This window comes from Typopeltis vanoorti, chromosome 8 (genome assembly GCF_054136105.1).
Source record: "Typopeltis vanoorti isolate ZY-2024b chromosome 8, IOZ_Tvanoo_1.0, whole genome shotgun sequence".
In the NCBI taxonomy this organism is placed as follows: domain Eukaryota; kingdom Metazoa; phylum Arthropoda; class Arachnida; order Uropygi; family Thelyphonidae; genus Typopeltis; species Typopeltis vanoorti.
Genome location: NC_143556.1, coordinates 91,717,806 through 91,741,559, shown reverse-complemented (window position 1 = coordinate 91,741,559; position 23,754 = coordinate 91,717,806). Strand labels below are relative to the sequence as shown.

At 34.7% G+C, this 23,754-nt stretch overlaps 1 protein-coding gene across 1 annotated transcript in view; it reads right to left on the bottom strand.

Moving 5' to 3' along the window:
* eIF5B (eukaryotic translation initiation factor 5B) overlaps nt 1-23,754 on the bottom strand; it is a 530,511-nt gene that overhangs the window by 212,586 nt on the left and 294,171 nt on the right. The window contains exon 15 of the mRNA XM_090397300.1: nt 20,616-20,747. Coding sequence (XP_090253426.1) covers nt 20,616-20,747 — 132 coding nt within the window. The remainder of the gene's footprint in view (nt 1-20,615; nt 20,748-23,754) is intronic.

Here is a 23,754-nt window from a genome sequence, read left to right as displayed (position 1 = left end):
TTGCAAGTCTCTAGTTCATGCCTGATTGTTTTTACTGTATTCAGGGAGCATTGGGCAGCAGTCGTAATATCCTTATTTTGATGGCGGGCACGAATCATCATGATACAAGTTATTCTCTTCCATGATTCAGGTGGGTTCCAGCTATCCATCCTTTCTGACATCTTGTATGTGAATGAAGAAGGGTCCAAACTTTTAAATGAAGAGAAGTGTGTGTTAATACATGTAACTTAAGGAAAAATATAATTAATTATAAATATGTCAAATTTATCCCGAACACCCTGTATAATGTTGTAAGCATTGCTATTATTTATAAACACAAACAAAATTTAAAATTTTCATTTTCCTTGGGAGTGCTGCAGTGCTTATGTACAGGCCGCCACTGTTAAATATTCATCCAAGCTGTTCAAGAATGGTATCATAGTATATCTATTCCCTTTATCCAACTCAGCTATAACATTATTATAAAATATGAGCAAACTGCTAAACACCTCCCTTTAGTAAACCCATGCCATTCTTTGTAAAGTATGGCTTGTCTGTAATTCCATTTCTGTATGCAAATTCTTACTAACTTCCTCTAATCTTCACCACCACTCCCGAGATACTGGAGTTACACATCAGTTTTTGAAATGCTTCTGCACAATAGAATTATCAAACATTCTTTCCATTCCTGTGGAATCTTTCCTGAGATGGGACAAGTTATACAAACTGTCAAGGGCCAAGCCATTTTGGCTGAACATTCCTTTAGTATATCCCAGTTGGCTATACTGTTGAATTGATAAATTCAAGTTATGCAACAGCTCTTGACCTCATTGTTACACACCTTTATCTTTTCATCTAGTGTGGTAGTAGCATTGCGCAACATGTTACATACACCTGAAGTTATTCTTTTCACATTCTTTCTTTCTTTCTTTTACTTACAGCACAGTTACAAAATTTTTTAGGGTTGCCTTTAGATTGACAACTAATTTCTTTTCATATTCTTAGGCTACCCATCCAAATACTCCTCTCCTATGCTTCACACATTCTATAACTCTTCTCACGATAATCCTTTCGCATCTTATGGATCTTTTGCTTAATAAGGTTGCACTTCATTTCATTCCCATTCTATTTGTTCTTCAAACTCTAGGGACACATTCAGATACTGCCTAATTTAAGCACTTTTCAAATCTCATGCATTGCTGAGATTCTTCCCATTCAATAACTGATATAATTACACTAAAGACAGGTATTCTTATTATGATTTCCAGCTTTGTAGATCAGCATGTAACCTATGCTTACTGGAACATCCATATAGTTCAATCATATGTAACAGGAATATCAATACAGAAAATTTGGTTGCTTGGTTGGTAAATCTTGAATAAATTGCTGTATTACACATAAACCGACCCATATATTTCAAATTGTTACTTTAATGGCTAATATAGACTATTTTCGTTTAGGAGCGCACTTTTTTTACAATGTCATTGGCTCTTTACCCAAAATTCTAGGGCATTACTTAAGTGTTATAAAACTAATATATCAAGAATAAAAATAGGAGAAATTCTGAACATATCTTTCTTGAATGTTGTTTTCTGTCTCCTTATTCTAACAGTGTGCCTTCATATGCTGTTAAGCTATTAAAGGAAGGTTTTTATGGGGGGGGTAAAGTAATGTGGAGGAATTATTTGAAAAAACCCAGGATTTTTAATATTATGTATAAATATTATTATTAAGGGTGGGTAGAAAGCATTTTGGGAGGGGGAGGTGAGAGAAGGATCTGAAGATAGAAATAATTTGGAGGGAAGAGGAGAGGAGGGATTTAAGGGGAAAAGTCAGGGGTGGGAGTCACGGCCTGTGAGCCGTTTCGACAACCAATGTCTTTGGAACTCGTGGGGGAAGTGGATGCTATGTCATGTTGGTTAGGTGTTTGTCTTTGGTGTATTTTTGTTGTCTCCTATTGGTTGGAGTTGTGACCTAATTTTTATGTTGTGGAAATTCCAACTATGAGATTATGTAGGGTCGGTGGATGTTTATTGAGTTCGTCACATTTTATGGCTATTGTTTCCGATATTTTAAGCATTGTTTCGTTGTCTAGTATGTCTAATGTTATGGCCTTGTCGATTTGCTGGGTATGTTTTGTTCAAGGGCTTGGACTGATATCTCAGTTTTACCTGTACTTTGCATTCCGTTTTTCTTTTGGTTGTTGCGTTTTTTATTGTTTAAATGTTCTGGAATAGGGATGTTAGTCACAAAAGTATTCTTGTAGTCTTGTCCATAAAGACCTGATGGTAGAACCTGTGTAGGTGACATCACAGTGTTTTTAGCAAGGAAATTTGTAAACAACGTTGTGGTGTTCTAATATTTCTTTGTGTGTGTATGTGAGGTTTTGTAGGTTTTAGAAATGTTGCCAATTTTTGGTTTGTGGTGAACACCAGTTTATAGTCTGTGTTTGAAAATGTATTTGTAGGCTTTGTATCTGTTCTGGATCTATGGCAGTTTGATAATTTTTTGTGTTGGAAAGTTTGTTTTGGTTGTTGGATTGTTTTACCTGGTTTTGGCTGTTTTGTTGGCATAATTTCTAAGTTGTGTTGGGTAATTCTGATTTTGAAAAATTTGTGTTAACTCCTTTATTTCTGTGTTGAGAAAATTACGGTTTGTTGAAAACTTGTCAGCATTTATGAATTGTGTTAGCATGACTGATTTTTTAATCGAATAAGGATGAGTTAAAATAGAGGTAGTTTCCGATATGTGTGGGTTTTTGGAATATTTTCGTGGCTATTTTGCTTTTTGTTCTAACTAATGTCAAGTTTAGGAAACTGATGGATTTATCTTGTTCGGTTTCCATGGTGAATTTTAGTCTGTTGCTGTAATCGTTAAGGAATGCCTATAAGGTGATGATGTGCATTGGTTCTCCAATGCACAGAATATCGTCCACACATCGGCCATAAAAGGTGATGCTGGGTGGAGGGGGAGAGTTTAGTAGGAGTGATTCTATGTGTGCTAGGTATAATTCAGCTATATGTCCGCTGATGTTTTGTCCCACAGGGAGTCCGAAAATTTGGATGTGCATGTTGTTGTTAAAACAACATGTCCAAAACAAATCCATCAATTCCCTGAACTTGTCATTAGTCAGAACTTAAGATAAAGAAACGTGCATGCAGGCACTACAAACAGCAAATGAGGAAGAAGCGAGGAAGCTACTGTTTTTCTTAAAGTCCTGGTGGTGCCCCCATAGCGGGCTAAATTAAGTATTCTTGGCCGTTGGGCTGAAGTTCTCCTGATGTACGTCTTCCAAATTTGGGGCAGTCTCAGCATCCAAATTTGTTGAGGTTTTGCATGTTTCTTAGGGCTGAGGCTGATTCCATGAATAGTCTTTCAAATTTGAACTCGTTGCAGTGTATTATTGAGGCTTTCTTCCACCGTATTCTGTGGCGCGTATCCAGAGCATGGTCTGCCTGCCATGATTGGCTGTACTGGCAAAACTGGATGTAGTCCTTGTGTTCTGAAATTCTGATATTTGCTATCCTGCCTGGTTGGCCAAAGTAGGACAGCTTACAGCTGCAAGGGACCTGGTATGGTATACACCAGGTAGGTCTAGGGGAAGTGGTTGGTCTTTAGTGGAGTGGATAAGGGATGCCATTGGCTGAGAAAGTGTTAAGGATGTGATTGAGTTCAATGGTTAGGGTATTGTCATTTGAACAGATTAGTTTAGCCCTGTTGTATAGTGTCTTAATAACTCCATATTGTTGTGAGGGGGGTGGGGGGATTCTTGGTGAATGTATCTGCCTGTATCGGTGGATTTTCTATAAACTGAGAAAACCAAGGTTCCATCAGGCTGGCGGGTGACTAGTGTGCCTAGGAAAGGGAGGCTATTGTTTTCAATTCTTTTTCCAGGGTGAACTTGATTCTGGGGTGTTGGTTGTTTAAGTGTGTTAAGAAGGAGAGGAGTGTATCAGAAGCATGCGACCAAATAGCGAACACATCAACGTAGCGAAGCCATATGGTAGGTTTTTGTTTGGGCAGAGTTTACAGCTTTCTCTTCAAAAGTCTCCAAGAAGTTGGCCAAGGGTGGGGAAAGTGGTGAACCCATGGCTGTCCCCTTTATCCACCGAACTAAATCACATCCTTAACACTTTCTCAGCCAATGGCTACCCCCAAAAAAATACTAAAACCAGTAAATCACAATTCCCCCCCCCCCCCTTCACAACAAAGATTACTCTAAATCCATCGCCATTCCCTACATCCAGGGCACCTCAGAAAAAATTACCAAAATCCTAATAGAACATGACTTGACCTCTTTCTACAGACCATATAGAAAATTGGCATCCTTTATCCGTTCCACTAAAGACCAACTGCTTCCCCTAGATCTACCTGGTATATACCAGGTCCCTTGCAGCTGTAAGCTGTCCTACTTTGGTCAAACAGGCAGGACAGCAAATATCAGAATTTCAGAACACAAGGACTACATCCAGTTTCACCAGTACAGCCACTCTGAGCTGGCAGACCATGCTCTGGATACATGCCACAGAATATACGGTGGATGAAAGCCACAATAATACACTGCAGCAAGGTCAAATTTGAAAGACTATTATGGAATCAGACCGAGCCCTAAGATACATGCCAAACCTCAACAAATTCCGATGTGTGAGACTGCCCCAAATTTGGGAGACGTACATCAGGAGAACTTCAGCCAAACAGCCAAGAATACCTAATATAGCACTAGGGGGCACCATCAGGACTTTAGGAAAAACAGTAGCTTCCTCGCTTCTTCCTCATTTGCTGCTTGTAGTGCCTGCATGCATGTGTCTTTACCTTAAGTTCCCATGAAGATGGCGGGCATTCTATTTTTTTCATACAACTGATGGTATGGCCCTGTTAAACCTGGAACGGACACTTAAATTATCTTTGAGTATTTCATTCAGGATTTTAACTGAAGTGCAAAGAAATCTCCTAAAAAGAATTACTTATAAATAGGTAATAATAGAAATCCTTGTATATATATATATAGTAATAATAGTCCATTCATGTAATTTCTCCATGTAAATGGTCCTTAAATAACTGACAAGAATTAAGGTAATGTAGAGGTGAAATTGTAACAACAAGGTCAGAGTTTAGAGTAAACTATTGTAATCCATTATAAACATGACCGCAAGCAGTTGCTATATGAACCCAAGGCACGTGCAAGCTTCCCACACGGAAACACAATGAGAGGAGAAGGTGTGGTGTGCAAGGACAATTAGGTGGCGTCTGCAAATCTATGAAGTATTAGGGAGAACAGACACAAGAGCATATAAAAGTCTAATATGACGCGAGTTCGAGGTCTTTTTGCCTTTTTCATTCCTGGTTCAGGTTTTGGTGTTTTCTCCCCCCCCCCCCCCCCGTGTTTTTCCCGTGTTGTGGGTCGTAGTGTCGAGGCGACGGAGTCGAGCAGAAGTCGTTCAGAGGCGGTAATATGGTCAAAATAGCAGGCTTGTCCGAGCATAGTCATTCATGCAACGGGACAAACAGCGTATGCCGAAACTTCATATAGTTCCAGCTGTATCCTTCTACCAGACAGATTCTTGGACATAAGGTAAAGAAGTGATCCATGATTGAAATCACCAAGAAGTCAAGGCAAGGAGCACCAGCTCGATGAATATGGTGATGACCGGAAAGAAACCTACAAGAAGACACGATGAGAGGTATCTCCTAATGAATTCATCTGGTTGGTAACGTAAAGCTTTATTTCTTATTGTATTGTGTAATTCTTAGGCCAGGGTGAGCTACAGTGTAAAATTTCCTCTGGATCGGACTTGTTAAGACAGATTTTAGAACTTTAGTACCTATTCCTCTAACAAGGATCTTTATAGTTATAGAAGTGTAGAATTGCAGGAAATGTCATTAGTTTAAGGTTAGTTTGACATCAATGTGTTGTATGTGCATTAATTGAGGAAGAAATAGAGCATTCATCCATATATCTGTGTTAAGTAATCTGGTTAAGGACAATTTGGATTTGTTAATATCACCTAATGAGAGATACCAATTGTGAACTAGATCTTGTTTGTAAATTTTTGCATAATTAATTTTAGGGACCTTCATTTTGCATAGTTTTGATTAGCATGTATTGTATTTTAGAATGAATAAATTTCATTGTTTCTTAACCCCAAAATACGTGTATGATCTTCCAAGCCAATGCACCACCTGCTAAAAATATCGAACCTGTATAAGTAAAAACGTGGGAAACGGCCATGACTGCTGTTTAGAATTATTAGTAAGGGCTTTTTTATCTTTGATAACTATATGGAATCATGATAATCTGTAGGTCAAATTCCTGACAAGAAGTTCTCTCTTGTATAGGAATCAAGATGGTGCAACTAAACAAATAAATTTTCTTGATTCCGAAAAGGACTTGACACCAGAATTTATAGATCAGGGAGATTTCTCCTTGTATGAGAACTTTGCACATAATTTAAGATTGAAGGAGAGGCCATGAAGGATTACAAAAAAGGCGTAGAGGACAAGGGATATAGTTGAGGGTTAAACAAGACAAGATTTATCTTTGAAAGAGTTTTAAGAGGTAGTCAATATAGAAATATCAAGTTTTACATATATGTAAACAAATAATATTAAAATATAAAACAGACAACAACATAAAAAAAATAACAGCCCTATTGCTTCTTCTACAAATTTTACTGGTTCTCTCTTCACCAGGTCAGTCTCTAAACATTGCTGCTTAAAAACTTCGATTGTAAGAAAACTATTTTCAAATTGTTTCTGTGAAACCTCTTTGGGACTTGTCAGTGATTAAATTTTCTTCATATTCTTCAGGATCTTCCTGCTGTGCATCTAAATTAAGCAGGTCAGAATCACTCAACTTCTCAGAATGAGATTTAATTAACTTGGATTCATTTGAAAAGCCTCTAAAATCATTTGCACAATGTGGAAGAATGTGCTTCCAAACGGCTCGCAGATTGCAAGCAGTAATTTCACTCAACTTTGCGACTTTATAATCAGGCTGAGATTTCTCTGATTTGGCTAGAAAAGTCCTGGAAGGCATTCGCTTCCAAAAAAAGGCCAGTTTCATCGACATTAAATATTTGTTGATCACAACAGTCCCCTTCTTACACAATTTTCTTCAAAATCTCTGTATATCTCCTTATCTACATTTGCAGCTTCGCCTGTGATTAGAATATTATGTAGGCTATTTCTCTTTTTGAAATGCTCAAATCACCCAGCACTAATGGAATTCTTCTTTTCCATCATTGATAGTATTTTCAAGATTGCAAAGAGACTTAATGCTTTTGATTTAATAAGGCGGGATCCGTTTTTGGTTACAATCTTCGATCCATGTAAAAAGAAGTCTCTCTAAATTAAATCATTATAATACTTTGATTTTCAGTGCATGCATGATGAACTTCAAGCAGCCTTACCTTTCTCTTTGTATTCAGCAGGTGATTCACCCATTTTTGTGTTCTTGTCCTATCTTTGTTCTGGACTCGCCTTGTTCATTTTTCTTTATTATTTCAAGTTTTTCTTCCAATCAGATTACTTTTCGAATCATTTTCACACTTCTGTTTTTTGCTCACTAATTCTTTTACTCATGATTAAAGGTTAGGAAAATAATTTAAAATGAAAAAGTACGGAAAATAATTGCACGAGATATGATCAGCAAAATGCTATGTAAAGCAAATACAAATTTTGGCAGTAAATTTGGAACACAGTGTACATGGAAATAGTGTTGCCATTAAAAAATAACTCTGTAAAATGTTTCAAATCGGTAACTAAATTATTTCATCCTAATAAGTGATTTTTTAAAATAGTTAGCCATAAAAAATGTATAGAGTGCAAATTTTTTAAATCTGTAACATTTATTTTTAATATGTATAGAGGCTCACTAATCGAATTTGGGTATCGAAAAAAAATTACGCACTAATGGGGAACATATTAATCGAAGCATTGCTGTATATTATATATATATATATATAATATAATATATATATAAATATATTACATATGTATTGTATATTTATATATATAAAAAAAACAAGATTTTTTTCAAATAATTCCCCCACATTACTTTACACCCACTTCCCCCCAAAAAACCCCTTCAACAGCATATGAAGGCACATCGCCGGAATAAGGAAACAGAAAACAACATCCAAAAAAAGGTATGTCCAAAATTTCTCCTATTTTTATTCTTCATATATTAGTTTTATAACACTTCTTCAGTAATGCCCTAGAATTTTGAGTAAAGATTCAATGACACTGTAAAAAAAGGGGCACTCCTAAATGAAAGTAGATTATATTAGCCATTAAAATAATAGTTTATTTTAGAGGAGTAACATGGGAATTTTCTGAGAAATAATACCTATATTTCAAATTGGTTATTTCAGTTCTCCTCAGCATAGTTAAAAGCAGTTCACTCCAGCAAATTTCATTACTAGCCGTAAAGTGTCAATAGACACTACACTGATTTCTAATTGTAGTCTGTACCATTTGTTTTGGTTTATGTTAATACTTTACTGAGTTGCTATGGACACATGCATCACAGTGCCTTGAACAAAATTTTTAATCCAGTTTCAATATTTAATAATTTATAATATGAGCAACATTAGTATAATTGCTAGCTGTGATAACTTTTAAAACTAATTATGACATATATTCAAGTTTAGCTTCGATTCCAAAACACATGGTCAGGAAATTAACCAGCAAGTACAATACCAATACCCATATTACAACTAAACATTTTTTTGCCATAATACATCTTATAATTTCATAATTTCCAGTCCATCAAGGTTCATAAATGCTACATAAAAATGCACCTTACATGCATAAATAATGATAAAGAAATTCTCCAAAGTGCAATTTCTAAAAATTCAAACAAACATCTATTAAAACTCCTCCAATGGCTTATATTTCTCACAGCATAGCTAACTAAATATTGATTAGAACTAATTAGTTTGTGTAATAAGAAATGTCACTGAATAAATGAAGCAGAACTTTAATTATTTCTGACTTCAAGTGATAATTATTTCACTGTTTCCACAAAATGTCTCCAGTTTTTTATTACTAATAAAACTAAAAGGCAATCAATGGACCATAAGTAAACTGAAAGCCTAAAATGTATATAACGTGCTAGTTATGTCATTTTATGAATTCAGTACACAAAGTTAATATTAATACAGTTAAAAACTTTTACCTTGCAGAAAATATTTCTCAAATTCTTCATATTTACATTTTATGATTATTACTATTTTTTTTTAAAATGCAGTTTAAATGCAGTAAATATATGACATACGTTTTCATATATCTTCCATGATACAAGATATATCATTAAAGAAAAATAATTTGCAAAACTGCGTTAGGCTACTGTTTATAATTATGAGATTATTTGTATTAATCTCTGTTTCTAACAATTATTTTTATTTTCGAGTGTACCTATATATGCACAAGGGTTCGTTCCGATTGGTGCAAAGACCTTATTTTTTACTATTTCTTTCAGAATCCAAAAAAATCACTCACTCAAGACCAAAATAAACACATTTAATAAAACAAAAACAATATATATACACTCCAAACAATATTATATAATTAATTACAAATTTAATTGGATCCAAGGCCTTTTAAAAATAAACTTACACTAAGTGTAAGTTTATTTTTAAAAGGACTAGACTAAACACTTTGTTTGCACAATGACAAAAATGTTCATAGCCAGTTTCTTTCTCTGCATTTTCCGAAGATATACGACTTTATTCTTCATTTTCATAGGATCCTTTCCCATCACTCATGTAGCACACATTAATTCTTCCTGACTCAATTCTGTCTCCTTTCCAGTAGAAATAATAATTAGACCTGGCATCCTTAAGACAGATGAAACTTCCCAATCTGCATTTCCACAAACATTCCTTTAGAACGTAAATAGCAATTTCTTCTTTTATTCACTAATGCTTATTGGCAGTCTTAACTCTTCAACTTTAAAAACTTGCAGTTTTATGATTTCCTTTTTGGAATCTACTATTAACTTTCCAATTAGCGTTTCCTCGAATATTCCTTTTAAACCGTCTATAGCAATATTCCACTTTTTTACCAATAATTATTCCACTTTAAAACTTCATAGTTCCACGATTCTTTTTTTAGAATATACTATTAATTTTTGCCCGACTGTCACATAAAAAACTCAATTTCCTCTGAATCTAAATGTCTGCCGACCTGTGTTCTTATTTCTCTCTGAATGCTCTCTTGTTTACTCCCGTTACATCAATACTGAACACTCTTCTTGTCAGCTGTCAATCACACATCAAACTTCTCAGTGGGCATGCGCACTCCGTGAAAATGGCAAGCGAGAGGCTAAGTATAATGGCTGACATGCTGTTTCCATTGGTGACAAGAGAATGTCTTCATAAAACGCGAACACTTAATATTTTAAACTTCAATAAAATTGTTTAAAGTAACACAACTATTCAAATCCAGTAAGTACATAAATTTTGAACTGCTTTACATATCACTTTGACAAAATAACATTAATAAAGGCCACATTGCAAGTGCAGACAATGCGTGTTATGAAAGCAAAACTAATAAACATTCTAACATAAACAATTTGTAAAAATATTCAGAATTTTAAATTACGATTATTTTTGCATCAGTTTCATCTTTCTCTAAAAATCATTTATATTTTTTTTTAAATTTTAAATATTTAATCTATATCTAACAAAACTTTTAATCTTAAAAGTTCTGTTATTTAAGATCTTAAATAATGACGTGATTCTTGCTGATCATTATTTACACTCTCGGAATCACTAGTTTCAGAATCATCTGATGCTAGAGATAATTCAGAATTTTCTTCTTCCAATTTACTATACTTACAAATCTCATTTCTATAGTTCTCAAATATTTCATTTAAACTATTGAATTATGCCCTAAATCTACAGAATCATCACTATCAGAATCAAATTCTACAGGTGTCTGAGATTCTTTATACCTATTAACTAAATTATAGGTATTTTCACATTTTTCTGGTTTATTTAACTCTAAGTTAACTAACATATGATATCCTGCTACTACTTCATCCATGTTAGAGTCTATTTGATTATCTTCACTCTTATGTTGTACATTATCTGAATTATTTACCTTGGGATTTCTAAAATTTCCTGCATTAGATTTTGTTTTACCCAAATTTAATTTTCTCCTTTGCTGTGTATTTGAATTGTGAGCTTTGAAACTATTCCCTTTTCTAATATTTGATTGTGAAATAGATGCACAATTAGTACTAGAAAAACAACTCTCATCTTTCAATATTCTATTCATATTGTCTCCTAATATAACTAAATTTCTACTCACTAAAAGTACGTTTTTAACCTATCAGAGTGTATATTTATAATTTTACTACGATTTTTGACATCTTTCTAGAAAAATGTCATCTTTATTGAAAAATTCTAGAAAATTTATCTAGAATTCTCTATGGACCTAAAGCTTTCCTTCCAAATTTTCCAACCCTTTTTATACTAGATTCATCATCTAACAATATTAAATCTCCTGGTGCAAATGACTTATACTTTCTAAAACGATTTATATACTGCCTAGTTTTCTGAGAACTTAATTTACTTATTTCACCTACTAATCTGTGAGTAGTTAAAAGTTTATTTTTCACTTGGTTAGACTATAATAAATTTAGTTTAATCCTTTATATAAGTGTGAGCAAACAAAGATTGCACCTGAAAATATCTTCAGGACTGGGGTAAGGTAGTACAACATCAGGCAACTCGAAGCAAAGGTAGACCAAGCTAACATCACTCCTATCTCAGTATCTCACATAATGCAAAACACATATCCATGCAGATATGTATAATGTTATGCATTAAGGGAAGGGCCACTACCCAGACTAGTTTCGACCTTTATTGAGGTCTCTTCAGTAGCCAGGCCCAGAAGTGGAGAATACCAGGCAGAAGCATTTGCGAGGTCATCTTTACCTATAGGAGTTGCCAAAAGGTGTGCCACCTTTTTATTAAATTACTCTGGATTTAGAGAAAGACATTGAAAGTTTATTTTTCACTTGGTTAGACTATAATAAATTTAGTTTAATCCTTTATCCAAGTGTCAGCAAACAAACTTTGCACCTGAAAATATCTTCAGGACTGGGTTAAGGTAGTATCTCCACAGTTGGGTCTGCCTCCCACTGACGAGACCTCAATAAAGGTTGAAACCGGTCTGGATAGTGGCCCTTTCCTTAATGCATAGCATTACACATCTGTAAGGAGATGTGTTTTGCATTATGTGAGATACTGAGATAGGAGTGATGTCAGCTTGAGTCCACATTTGCTACGAGTTGCCTGGTGTTGTACTACCCTACCCCAGTCCTGCAGATATTTTCAGGTGCAAACTTTGTTTGCTCACACTTGGATAAAGGATTAAACTAAATTTATCTTAATCTGTGAGTAGTGGAAAATTTATCTACTACTGTTTCCAGATATTCATTATTGTCATTGAATCCTGTATTAGGAATGACTGAAACAAGTTTTGAAAATTATGGAGACAACTACCGTGTTTGAATAAAAACTTTAGTTTATCATCATCATCATCAAATTCCTGCCATGTACCCTCAAGGGGGGTGTAGAGGATATGATAGTACTACATGAAAAAAATTACATCCTTACTAACTTCCTATCTACAATTTTCCTCCAAATCAGTCTGTTACTTGTCAAGACTCCAACATTATCAGATCTTATATTTCTATCGTCTAAGGCACTTTGTAACGTATCCATTCACCTATATCTTGGTCTACCTCTGGGTCATTTTGCTGCCAATCTGGCAGAGAACACTTGTTTTGCTAATCATTCTTCACTAATTCTGTTTAGGTGACCATACCACCTGAGTTTAGCTCTGCTAACGCATTCCTGGATGCTCACAATGTCAAGTTCTTTCCTAATATCCTCGCTTTTATTATGATATTGCCATTGATGCCATCTGTTCACGTCTATAATCTTTCTCAGGACTCTCATATCTGCAGTCTCTAGTCTTTGGTCAAGTGTTTTATTTCTGACCCAGCTCTCAGATCCATAAGTTAAAACTGGTTTGAACACTGTCTTCTATAAGTTAATTTAGTGTTCCGACTAATTTCTCTTTTATTCCATATGAATTTATTCAATTGACTTTCCACCATACCAGCTTTGCTGATTCTGTTGTCTATTTCTACATTTAATTTACCATCTTCAATAAAAATCGTGCCTAAGTAGCTGAAATGTTTTACTTGTTCCACAGGTTCTCCATTCACAACACAGTTGACATTTTCAATGATTCTGCCTATTTTCATTGTCTTTGTCTTTTTATTGCTGACCTTCATACCATATCTATTACAACAGTTACTCAATTTAGTCAGAGAATCTTGCACACATGTAGCGAATTTATTTAGAAGTATAACATCATCCGCATAAGCAAAGAGCTGACATTAACATCTCCAATTTTGATGTCATGTTTAATACCACTTTCCTTCATAATGTGATCCATATAGATAATGAATAACAGACGGGATAATGTACATCCTTGTCTCACACCAGATTTAACATTAAACCATCTTCCTGTACTTCCTTCAATTCTAACTGCTGACTTACAACTCAAATAAAGACTACGTATTGCTTGATATAATGCCCCATTGACACCATATAATTGCATCGTATTGAATAGCTTCTCTCTTGGCACCTTGTCATATGCCTTTTCCAAATTTCCAAATCGACAAAACTTAAATACAGATCTTTGTTATATTCCGGTGCTTTCTCGACTATTTGTCGTAAAGTGAAGATCTGATCCTGACAGTCTCTATTTGGCCTGAATCCAGCTTGTTCTTCACCAAGCTTTCCTTCCACAATTCTTCTCAACCGTTTCTCAAGTATACTTGCATAGATCTTGCCAGGAACACTCAGTAGGGAAATACCTCTGTAATTCTCACATTCAGTTTTATTTCCCTTTTTATATATGGGTACTATTAGAGCTCTACTCCAATCATTGGGAATTCGTCCCTCTGTCCAGGCTTTCTGAACTATGCAGTGTAGCCATTGTAAGACTCTTATACCACCATACTTCAGCATTTCTGGTCTAATATCATCTACTCATGCTGCCTTTCACACATTTCAAGCCTTTGACGGCTTTTTCTACTTCAAGTATGGATATGTATTCCAGACTGTATGCCTGTTGAATATTTTTAACCACTGTGCTATCACTGCTTGTTTCATTTAGCAATTTTTCGAAGTAATTACTCCATACTTCCAGGATATCTTTTTCTCCCGTTTTCATGTCACCTTTATCATCTCCAACTCCTTTTACAGCACTCTTTCCTCCATTCCTAAGCTTCTTCAACAACCTCCAGAATATTTTGCCACCTTCTTGATATTTATTTTCTATATTCTTGCCAAAGTCCTCCCATCACTTTTGTTTAGATAGTTTTACACAGTATTTAGCATTCTTGCATTTGCCTCTGTATTCTCTAAGAGCACAAGCTGAGTTATTTGACAGTAACTTTTGATGTGCTTTCTTCTTTTCCTTCACTGCCTCTTAACTTCCTGTGTCCACCAGGGAGTTCTAATTTTTTTATCCTTGCAGACAACCTCACCACATGCTTCTCTGGCAGAATCAATCAATGTTTTCTTCAGAATTTGCCACTGAATCTCCAAGGTTTGATTCCTGTTCTTAAACTCTTTCATTTTTTCTTCAATAATCTTTGTGTATTTTAGTCTACACTTCACATCTGAGGGCTGCTCAACTTTTATTCGCTTTAAAACTTTCTTAAATGTTATTCTTTTCAATATGAAATTCAATTTTATCCTGCTCAAGACTAAATAGTGATCACTTCCAATTTCAAATCCTCTGTACACTCTGGTGTCCTGCACCAGGGAGAAAACATCACTATCAACAATAACACAGTCAATGAGACTTTTCTTATTCCTAGCCTCTTCTCTCCATGTGAATTTGTGCACATTTTTATGTTGGAACATGATGTTAGTAATAACCAGTCCATGTCCTGAGCAGAAATCCAACAGATATTTGCCGTTATTATTAGCGTTGTACTTTTCTCAAAATATTTTTGTATTTCCGACAATCATTTCCTACTCTGCTATTTAGATCTCCCAACAAGGACCAACTTTTCCTTTTTCATTGTGTCAGTTGCTTTTTCTAAAGCCTCAAAAAATTCCTCCAATTCTACCTTAGTAGAACCTTCTGTGGGACCATAGGCACAAATAAGTCTCACTGTCCAGTTACCCATTCTCATATTTGCCCACATTGCTATACTTGAGACTGACTGCCATTCAAGAAGATGAGCCTCGTATTTTGTGTTGAATACTATGGCTACTCCTTTTCCTTGATTGTCATTTCCTGAATATAACATTTTGTATTTATTGCTCAGAAAGATCTCACCAGTTTTTGTCTTTTTTGTTTCAGTCACCCCTATTATGTCGATCTGGTACTTATCTAATTCCTCAGCTAGCTCCATTTCTTTGCCATTCAGGCTTCTTACGTTGATAGTACCGATCTTTAACTCTGGTGATGTTGAGTTGGGGTTTGTTTTCAGATTTGTTCCAGTAGCTGACTTTTCGCTGTTCGCCCTGGTTCCCTGGCGAAAACAACAGGGGCCTTGTTTAACCGGGCGACGCCCAAGCTGGCATGAAATTTTGTCATGTTGTAACATCATTTTTTATTTTGGTTTAACCAATAAGAATGCAATTTGGTTGGCTAAATCCCAAATTGCCAGCCCAACCTCGTTCGTTCAGTATCCAAGTAGATACCCAACAGGGTGCACCACGAGAAGGTGAGGATTGGACATTAGGTCAGAAGCCCTGGTCGGTTCTCTGCATTCCTTTAAAGGGTATGTGGAGGTCTCCTCTCAGTTATATAGCTTTGACCCTTAAGCACCCCAACTTTAGTTTAATATAACTAAAATCTACAGTTGACGTTTCGACCTTTATGTCAAGGTCATCTTCTGGAGCATACAACCATACACAGGAAACAAGCTATACTACAATCAAACTGGTTTGTTAAAGACACTGACCAACTGCTACAACAATTGTTGGCCTGACCTCTGGTGAGGAAAAAAAAAAAAAAAAAAAAAACACCCTCACCAGAGGTCAGGCCAACAATTGTTGTAGCGGTTGTTCAGTGTCTTTAACAAACCAGTTTAATTGTAGTATAGCTTGTTTCCTGTGTATAGTTGTATGCTCCAAAAGATGACCTTGACATAAAGGTCTAAACGTCGAATGTAGATTTTGGTTATATTAAACTAAAGTTTTTATTCAAACACAGTAGTTGTCTCCATAATTTTCAAAAATGCATTCGGATCACTGTGTAAGCCTAAAAGAAAGGACTGAAACAAGTTCATTAGGAAAGATTGGATCAAAGCCATATAAAGTAAAAGATGGTTTTTCTTTGATAGCAGAATGAAAAGCAGATCTGCATGCAAATAATGCTTGAGAAAGATATGTGTCCCAATCATTCATTTTAGTGTTTGCCAGATTGGAAAGTATTTGCTTTATATTTTTATTCAGCCTTTCACACATACCATTACACTGTGGGTGGTAAGGTGTAGTAAAAATCTCCCTAACATTAAGTAACTTACATAATTGTAACAACAGTTCAGATGTAAAATTTGCTCCTTGATCTGAAAGTAAGGTCTGAGAGTTTCATATCTACAAATTATCATATTCAAGAACTTTCTTGCAATAGTTTTTGCAGTTTGATCCTCCATTGAGACTGCTTCAGGATATCTAGTTAGCATATCTATGGCTATTAGAATCTACTCATTGCCTTTTTTTTTAGTAGTCGGCAGTGGGCCTACTACATCGATAGCAACAGCCTGAAAAGGTCTAGTTGGGATTGAAAATGGTTATAGTGAAGTTTTTCCCCTGAAAGGCACTTACAGCATGATTTGACATATGCGAGTATGTCACTCTTCATACCTTTCCAGATGTAACGATCCTTTATTCTTTACCAAGTTCTAGAAAATCCTTGGTGTCCTGCCAAGTCAGAATCATGGAAAGTGTACATAATCCAAGGAATAATTTGACTTGGTGCCACTATTTTCACTTTCAACCTTCCTTCTTCCATTTGTCTAGATAAAAGTAATCCATCTATATCTAAATATAAGTTTTCCAGGCTTAAAAATGTATCCAGTTGAGTTTCACCATTCAATACTGCTTCATAAATAGTTTTAACTATGGGATCATCTTTATCAGCTTGGACAATCTTATCCTTTTCCAAAATATGTGAACTAGGTTCCTTATTCTTTAGTCTCTATATTAAATACTTGATCATTATCATCATCAGCATGTTTAAGAACTTCAGGAGACGCTCAAATTTTCCTTTATCACCTGATGTCCTGTCTAAGCAGCATTCTAGTCCACACAAGGACACTGTACCATGATGTTTCAGAAAATCAATTCCGAATATTACTTGTACATTTGGATTTGAGGATTCTAGAAGAACTATTAATGGATGACAAACTTTCAATGGAAAACATGGAACTGAGATAAAAGCATTTATTTGCTTATCAGCTGAAATTTCTGATTCAAATATTCCCTTTAATTTAATTGGATAACTTAAAACTGAAATGTCATTTGGAATTAGAGATTTAATTCTGTTAAACAAACTATAAGAAATGAGCAAAATATGTGCACCTGTGGTGTCAAGTAACATTTCACAAGGCACATCTTCAATAAATCCTTTGTAGAACTGTCAAAGGATTACCTCTATTAGCATAAGGAGCTAATGATACACCAAACTCTCTTTTAGGGTTGGAGCTGTCTTTAGCTTTACCCATGTCTAATGAGTAGTTTGACATTTCTGTTCTTGCCAGTATGATATTTGAATAGCAATTATTCCCAGATTTTTCTTTATTCACTGGTTTCTTATGTTGAAAACAAGATTTATCCCTAACACAACCATCTTTAGCAAAATGACCAGGTTTACTGCATCTAAAGCATTTTGGAACATATCTCCTTTGAGATCTTTCATTCCCATCAATACCATTAGATTTACAAGACAGAGATTGATTATCTGTAGGATTATTGGATATTGTTAAATCAGATATCATTTTAATCAGAAGTTCCTGTCCTTTTACTATCTGTTTCTGTTGTCTTTCTATTTCTTCACTAAGAAATGTTTTCAGTTCCTCCAATTTTCCCAAATCATGTGACTGTACCTTGCAATCAGATTCTGGATTATTTTCAGTAAAATTCACAGAAGTTTCCTTAGACTGTTTCTTTTTCTTAGCACTTTTTAATGTTTGAAACTTCCCTTCTCTCACTTTATCTGTAGCCACTGTGCTAGGAGAATGAGTTTCATTATACCAAAAAGAGTTTACCTGTTTATTATTTGAGGAATGAAATATATCTCTAAGTCTCTCTTCCTTTTCCTTAACAAGTTCAAAACACTGTTCAAGATTTTTAACCTTTTTCTTGTATGCTGTTTCTTTCAAATTATCTTTAAGGCCAAGCCTAAATTGATTAAACAGCAACCATTCTAAAGAGGATTTCTCTTCAGATGAAACATTAAATTTATGAACAATGCTCCAAAGTCTATGATAATATTCTGAAACAGACTCCCTATTACCTTGAATGCACTGATGAATTTTCCAAATGCTAGGCCCTAATTCTCTTACACTTGAAAATTTTGATATTAACATACTTTTAAATGTTGTATAACTATTAGTGTCTCTCAGTAAAGGAGATGTGTTTAAGAATGTTTTGGCTTGCCCAATAATTTATTATGAAGTATAACCAACAAATGAAAATCTGACCATTTTCCTAAATCTCTAATTTTTTCTGCATATTTCAAATATGTTTCTACGCTTTCACTACTATCTCAGGAGAAAGAAGGTATTGCTAAAGTTGGATTAACAAACTTAAAAAATTCCTCATCTTTAACTAAAGAAACTTCACTACTAAAATTGCTATCTCCCGTAGCCATTTTACTGGGTTAAGATTTACTTTCTGGATTATAAAATAAAGTTAAGTCATAACCAATCCTGTAAGTCAACTGCGCACATTTTTACTAGAAAGATTATTATTTTATATTTATTTAATATTATCCTCAGTTTTATGAGATTTATCTATAACAATTATATTTATTTTCATTTCCCAATATATGCACAAGGGTTCACTCCGATTGGGGCAATGACCTTATTTTTTACTATTTCTTTCAGAATTCAAAAAAATCACTGACTCAGGACCAAAATAAACACATTTAATAAAACAAAAACAATATATATACACTTCAAGCGATATTACATAACTAACTACAAATTTAATTGGATCCAAGGCCTTTTAAAAATAAACTTACACTTAAGACTAGATTAAACACTTTGTTTGCACAATGACAAAATATTCATATCCAGTTTCTTCTCTGTTAAGGCCCTTTTTCAAAGATATATGACTTTATTCTTCATTTTCACAGGATCCTTTTTCATCATTCATGTAGCACACATTAATTCTTCCTGACTGAATTCTGCCTCCTTTCCAGTAGAAATAATAGTTAGACCCGGCACCCTTAAGACAGATGAAACTTCCCAATCAGTGTTTCCACAAACATTCCGAACGCTCTCTTGTTTACTCCCATTACTTCAATACTGAATTCTTGTCAGCTGTCAATCACACATCAAACTTCTCGGCAAGCATGCGCACTCCGTGAAAATGGCAAGTGAGAGGCTATGTATAATGGTTGACATGCTGTTTCCGTTGGCGATAAGAGAATGTCTTCATAAAACACAAACACTTAATATTTTAAACTTCAATAAAATTGTTTAAAGTAACACAACTATTCCAATCCGGCAAGTACATAAATTTCGAACTGCTTTATATATCACTTTGGCAAAATAACATCAACAACGGGAACATCGCAAGTGCCGACAATGTGTGTTATGAAAGCAAATTAATAAACAAAAAAAAAAAAAAAAAAAATCAGCTAACGCCTTTTTATTCCCGTATATACGGGAGTAGGCGAGGCCATTTAGCCCTATCTAACTTTTGGAGACTGAGTGGGCAGTTCAATCTCCACTGGTACCCAATCAGAGACAGATGGCCCAAGGCTATCACTAATTAAGCGGCACGCAGTGAAGAGAGACGGCTCAAATGTGCCGCCATCTCGTGGTCTCTAACCCTAACACAATATATTTAATGTCTGAAATAATGTGGGTTCTACGGTCGATTTTCTTGAGTTTACAGGACGAAAAACCCGAGTTTCCGGGAGGAAAAACCTGCTTGCCCGTGCCAGAGATCGACTAACTCGGGAACCGGTTGAAAAAAGGCTTAGAAAAATTTCCTCTAGTCGCCGACTAGACTCGAAACCAAGACTTCCTTCGTGCGGCCAAGCGCGGTGGTGTGCAAACGCCACATCCACTGAGCTACACAGGCTCTAATATTAGTAAATTAATATTATTTAAGATTAATAAATTAATCTAATACTAAAATTAATAAACATTCTAACATAAACAATTCGTAAAAATATTCAGAATTTTAAATTATGATTATTTTTACACTACTATAATAACTCTTACGAAGTTCCTATTACTGAGATAAAGAATGAAAAAATATATATATTACAAAGATTGACTAACTAATTATTTCTATAACTATTTCAATCATATTTATATTTCTTTTAAAGACTAACAGTTAAAATTTTACCTGTTCAGCAAACTGCACTACAACTTCTCGAGTCCTTTCTTCAAATTCCATTTTTGTATTTTTAGCTTGGGCTTTTATAACATCTTGGACATCTTTATTTTTAATTGTCTTCCAGTCATACAACCTATCTATCTATAAAATAAAATTTTATACTTTATACATCAAATTTCAAATTGTTTCAAAAATTGACTAACTCTGATACACTTATTGGAACATTACATGGGTCACACAGATATCAGGAAATAAAATGATAAAAACTTTTCCCTTGTATTACTATCTTATTTGTCTCAAATCGCATATCTTGTCTTAAGACATATCTTAAGTTTTAATGTGTTGTTATTCAGCAGAAATTCAGATAAAGCTGAAAGCTGAAAACTATCATTTAATCATAATCATCAAATTCCTGCCATGTATCCTCAAGGGGGTGTACAGGATATGATAGTACTACATGAAAAATTTACGTCATTACTAACTTCCTATCTACAATTTTCCTCCAGATCAGTCTGTTACTTGTCAAGACTCCAATATTATCAGATTGTCTAAGGCACTTTTACCGTATCACTCCACCTATATCTTGGTCTTCCTCTGGGTCGTTTTCCTGCCAACCTTGCAGAGAACACTTGTTTTGCAAATCTTGCCCATTCCATTTAAATGACCATACCACCTGAGATTAGCTCTGCTAATGCATTCCTGGATGCTGACAATGTCAAGTTCTTTCCTAATATCCTCGTGTTTAATATGATATTGCCATTCATGGCATCTGTTCACACCTCTAATCTTTCTCAGGATTCTCACATCTGTGGTCTCTAGTCTTTGGTCAAGTGTTTTACTTTTGACCCAGCTCTCAGATCCATAAGTTAAAACTGGTTTCAAAACTGTCTTGTATACAGCTAATTTAGTATTCCGACTAATTTCTCTCTTATTCCATATGAATTTATTCAATTGACTTCCAACAATACCAGCTTTATTGATTATGTTGTCTATTTCCATATTTAATTTACCATCTTCACTAAAAATCGTGCCAAATTAGGTGAAATATTTTACTTATTTCACAGGTTCTCCATTCACAACACAGTTGACATTTTCAATGGTTCTGCATATTTTCATTGTCTTTGTCTTTTTATTGCTTACCTTCATACCATATCTATTACAACAGCTATTCAATTTAGTCAGAGAATCTTGCAGATTTGTAGCGGATTTATTTAGAAGTATAACATCATCCACATAAAGTAAAGAGCTGACATTAACATATATAATTTTTGATATCATGTTTAATACAACTTTCCTTCATAATATGATCCATATAGATAATGAATAACAGAGGGGATAATTTACATCCTTGTCTCACACCAGATTTAACATTAAACCATCTTCCTGTACTTCCTTCAATTCTAACTATTGTACTTTTGACCCAGCTCTCAGATCCATAAGTTAAAACTGGTTTGAACGCCGTCTTGTATACAGCTAATTTAGTGTTCTGACTAATTTCTCTCTTATTCCATTTGAATTTATTCAATTGACTTCCTACCATACCAGCTTTATTTATTACGTTGTCTATTGCCATATTTAAAAATCGTGCCAAAGTAGGTGAAATATTTTACTTGTTCCACAGGTTCTCCATTCACAATGCAGTTGACATTTTCAACGATTCTGCCTATTTTCATTGTCTTTGTCTTTTTATTGCTGACCTTCATACCATATCTATTACAACAGTTATTCAATTTAGTCAGAGAATCTTGCAGACTTGTAACAGATTTATTTAGAAGTATAATATCATCCACATAAACCAAAGAGCTGACATTAACATATATAATTTTTGATATCATGTTTAATACCACTTTCCTTCATAATGTGATACATATAGATAATGAATAACAGAGGGGATAATGTACATCCTTGTCTCACACCAGATTTAACATTAAACCATCTTCCGGTACTTCATTCAATTCCAACTATTTTACTTTTGATCCAGCTCTCAGATCCATAAGTGAAAACTGGTTTGAACGCTGTCTTGACAGCTAATTTAGTGTTCTGACTAATTTTTCTCTTATTCCATATGAATTTATTCAATTGACTTCCTACCATACCAGCTTTATTGATTATGTTGTCTATGTACTTATTTAATTTACCATCTTCACTAAAATTTGTGCCTAAGTAGGTGAAATTTTTTACTTGTTCCACAGGTTCTCCGTTCACAATGCATTTGATATTTTCAACGATTCTGCCTATTTTCACTGTCTTTGTCTTTTTATTGACCTTCATACCATATCTATTACAACAGTTATTCAATTTAGTCAGGGACTCTTGCAGACTTGTAGCGGATTTATTTAGAAGTATAACATCATCCACATAAAGCAAAGAGCTGATGTTAACATCTCCAATTCTGATATCATGTTTAATACCACTTTCCTTCATAATGTGATCCATATAGATAATGAATAACAGAGGGGATAATGTACATCCTTGTCTCACACCAGATTAAACATTAAACCATCTTCCTGTACTTCCTTCAATTCTAACTGCTGACTTACAACTCAAATACAGACTAAGTATTGCTTGATATAATGCCCCATTGACACCATATAACTGTAGAGTATTGAATAGCTTCTCTCTCTCTCTCTCTTGGCACCTTGTCATATGCATTTTCCAAATCGACAAAACTTAAATACAGATTTTTGTTATATTCCCATGCTTTCTCCACTATTTGTCATAAACTGAAGATCTGACCCTGACAGTCTCTATTTGGCGTGAATCCAGCTTGTTCTTCAGCAAGCTTTTCTTCCCCAATTCTTTTCAACCGTTTCTCAAGTATACTTGCATAGATCTTACCAGGAACATTCAGTAGGGAAATACCGTTGTAATTTTCACGTTCAGTTTTATTTCCCTTTTTATATGGGTACTATGAGCACTCTACTCCAATCAACGAGAATTCGTCCCTCTGTCCAGGCTTTCTGATACATACTTCAGCATTTCTGGTCGAAAATCATCTACTCTTGCTGCCTTTCCACATTTCAAGCCTTTGATGACTTTTCCTACTTCAAGTATGGATATGTATTATTGACTGCATGCCTGGTCAGTGTTTTTTAACACAGTGCTGTCATCACTGCTTGTTTCATTTAGCAAATTTTCAAAGTAATTA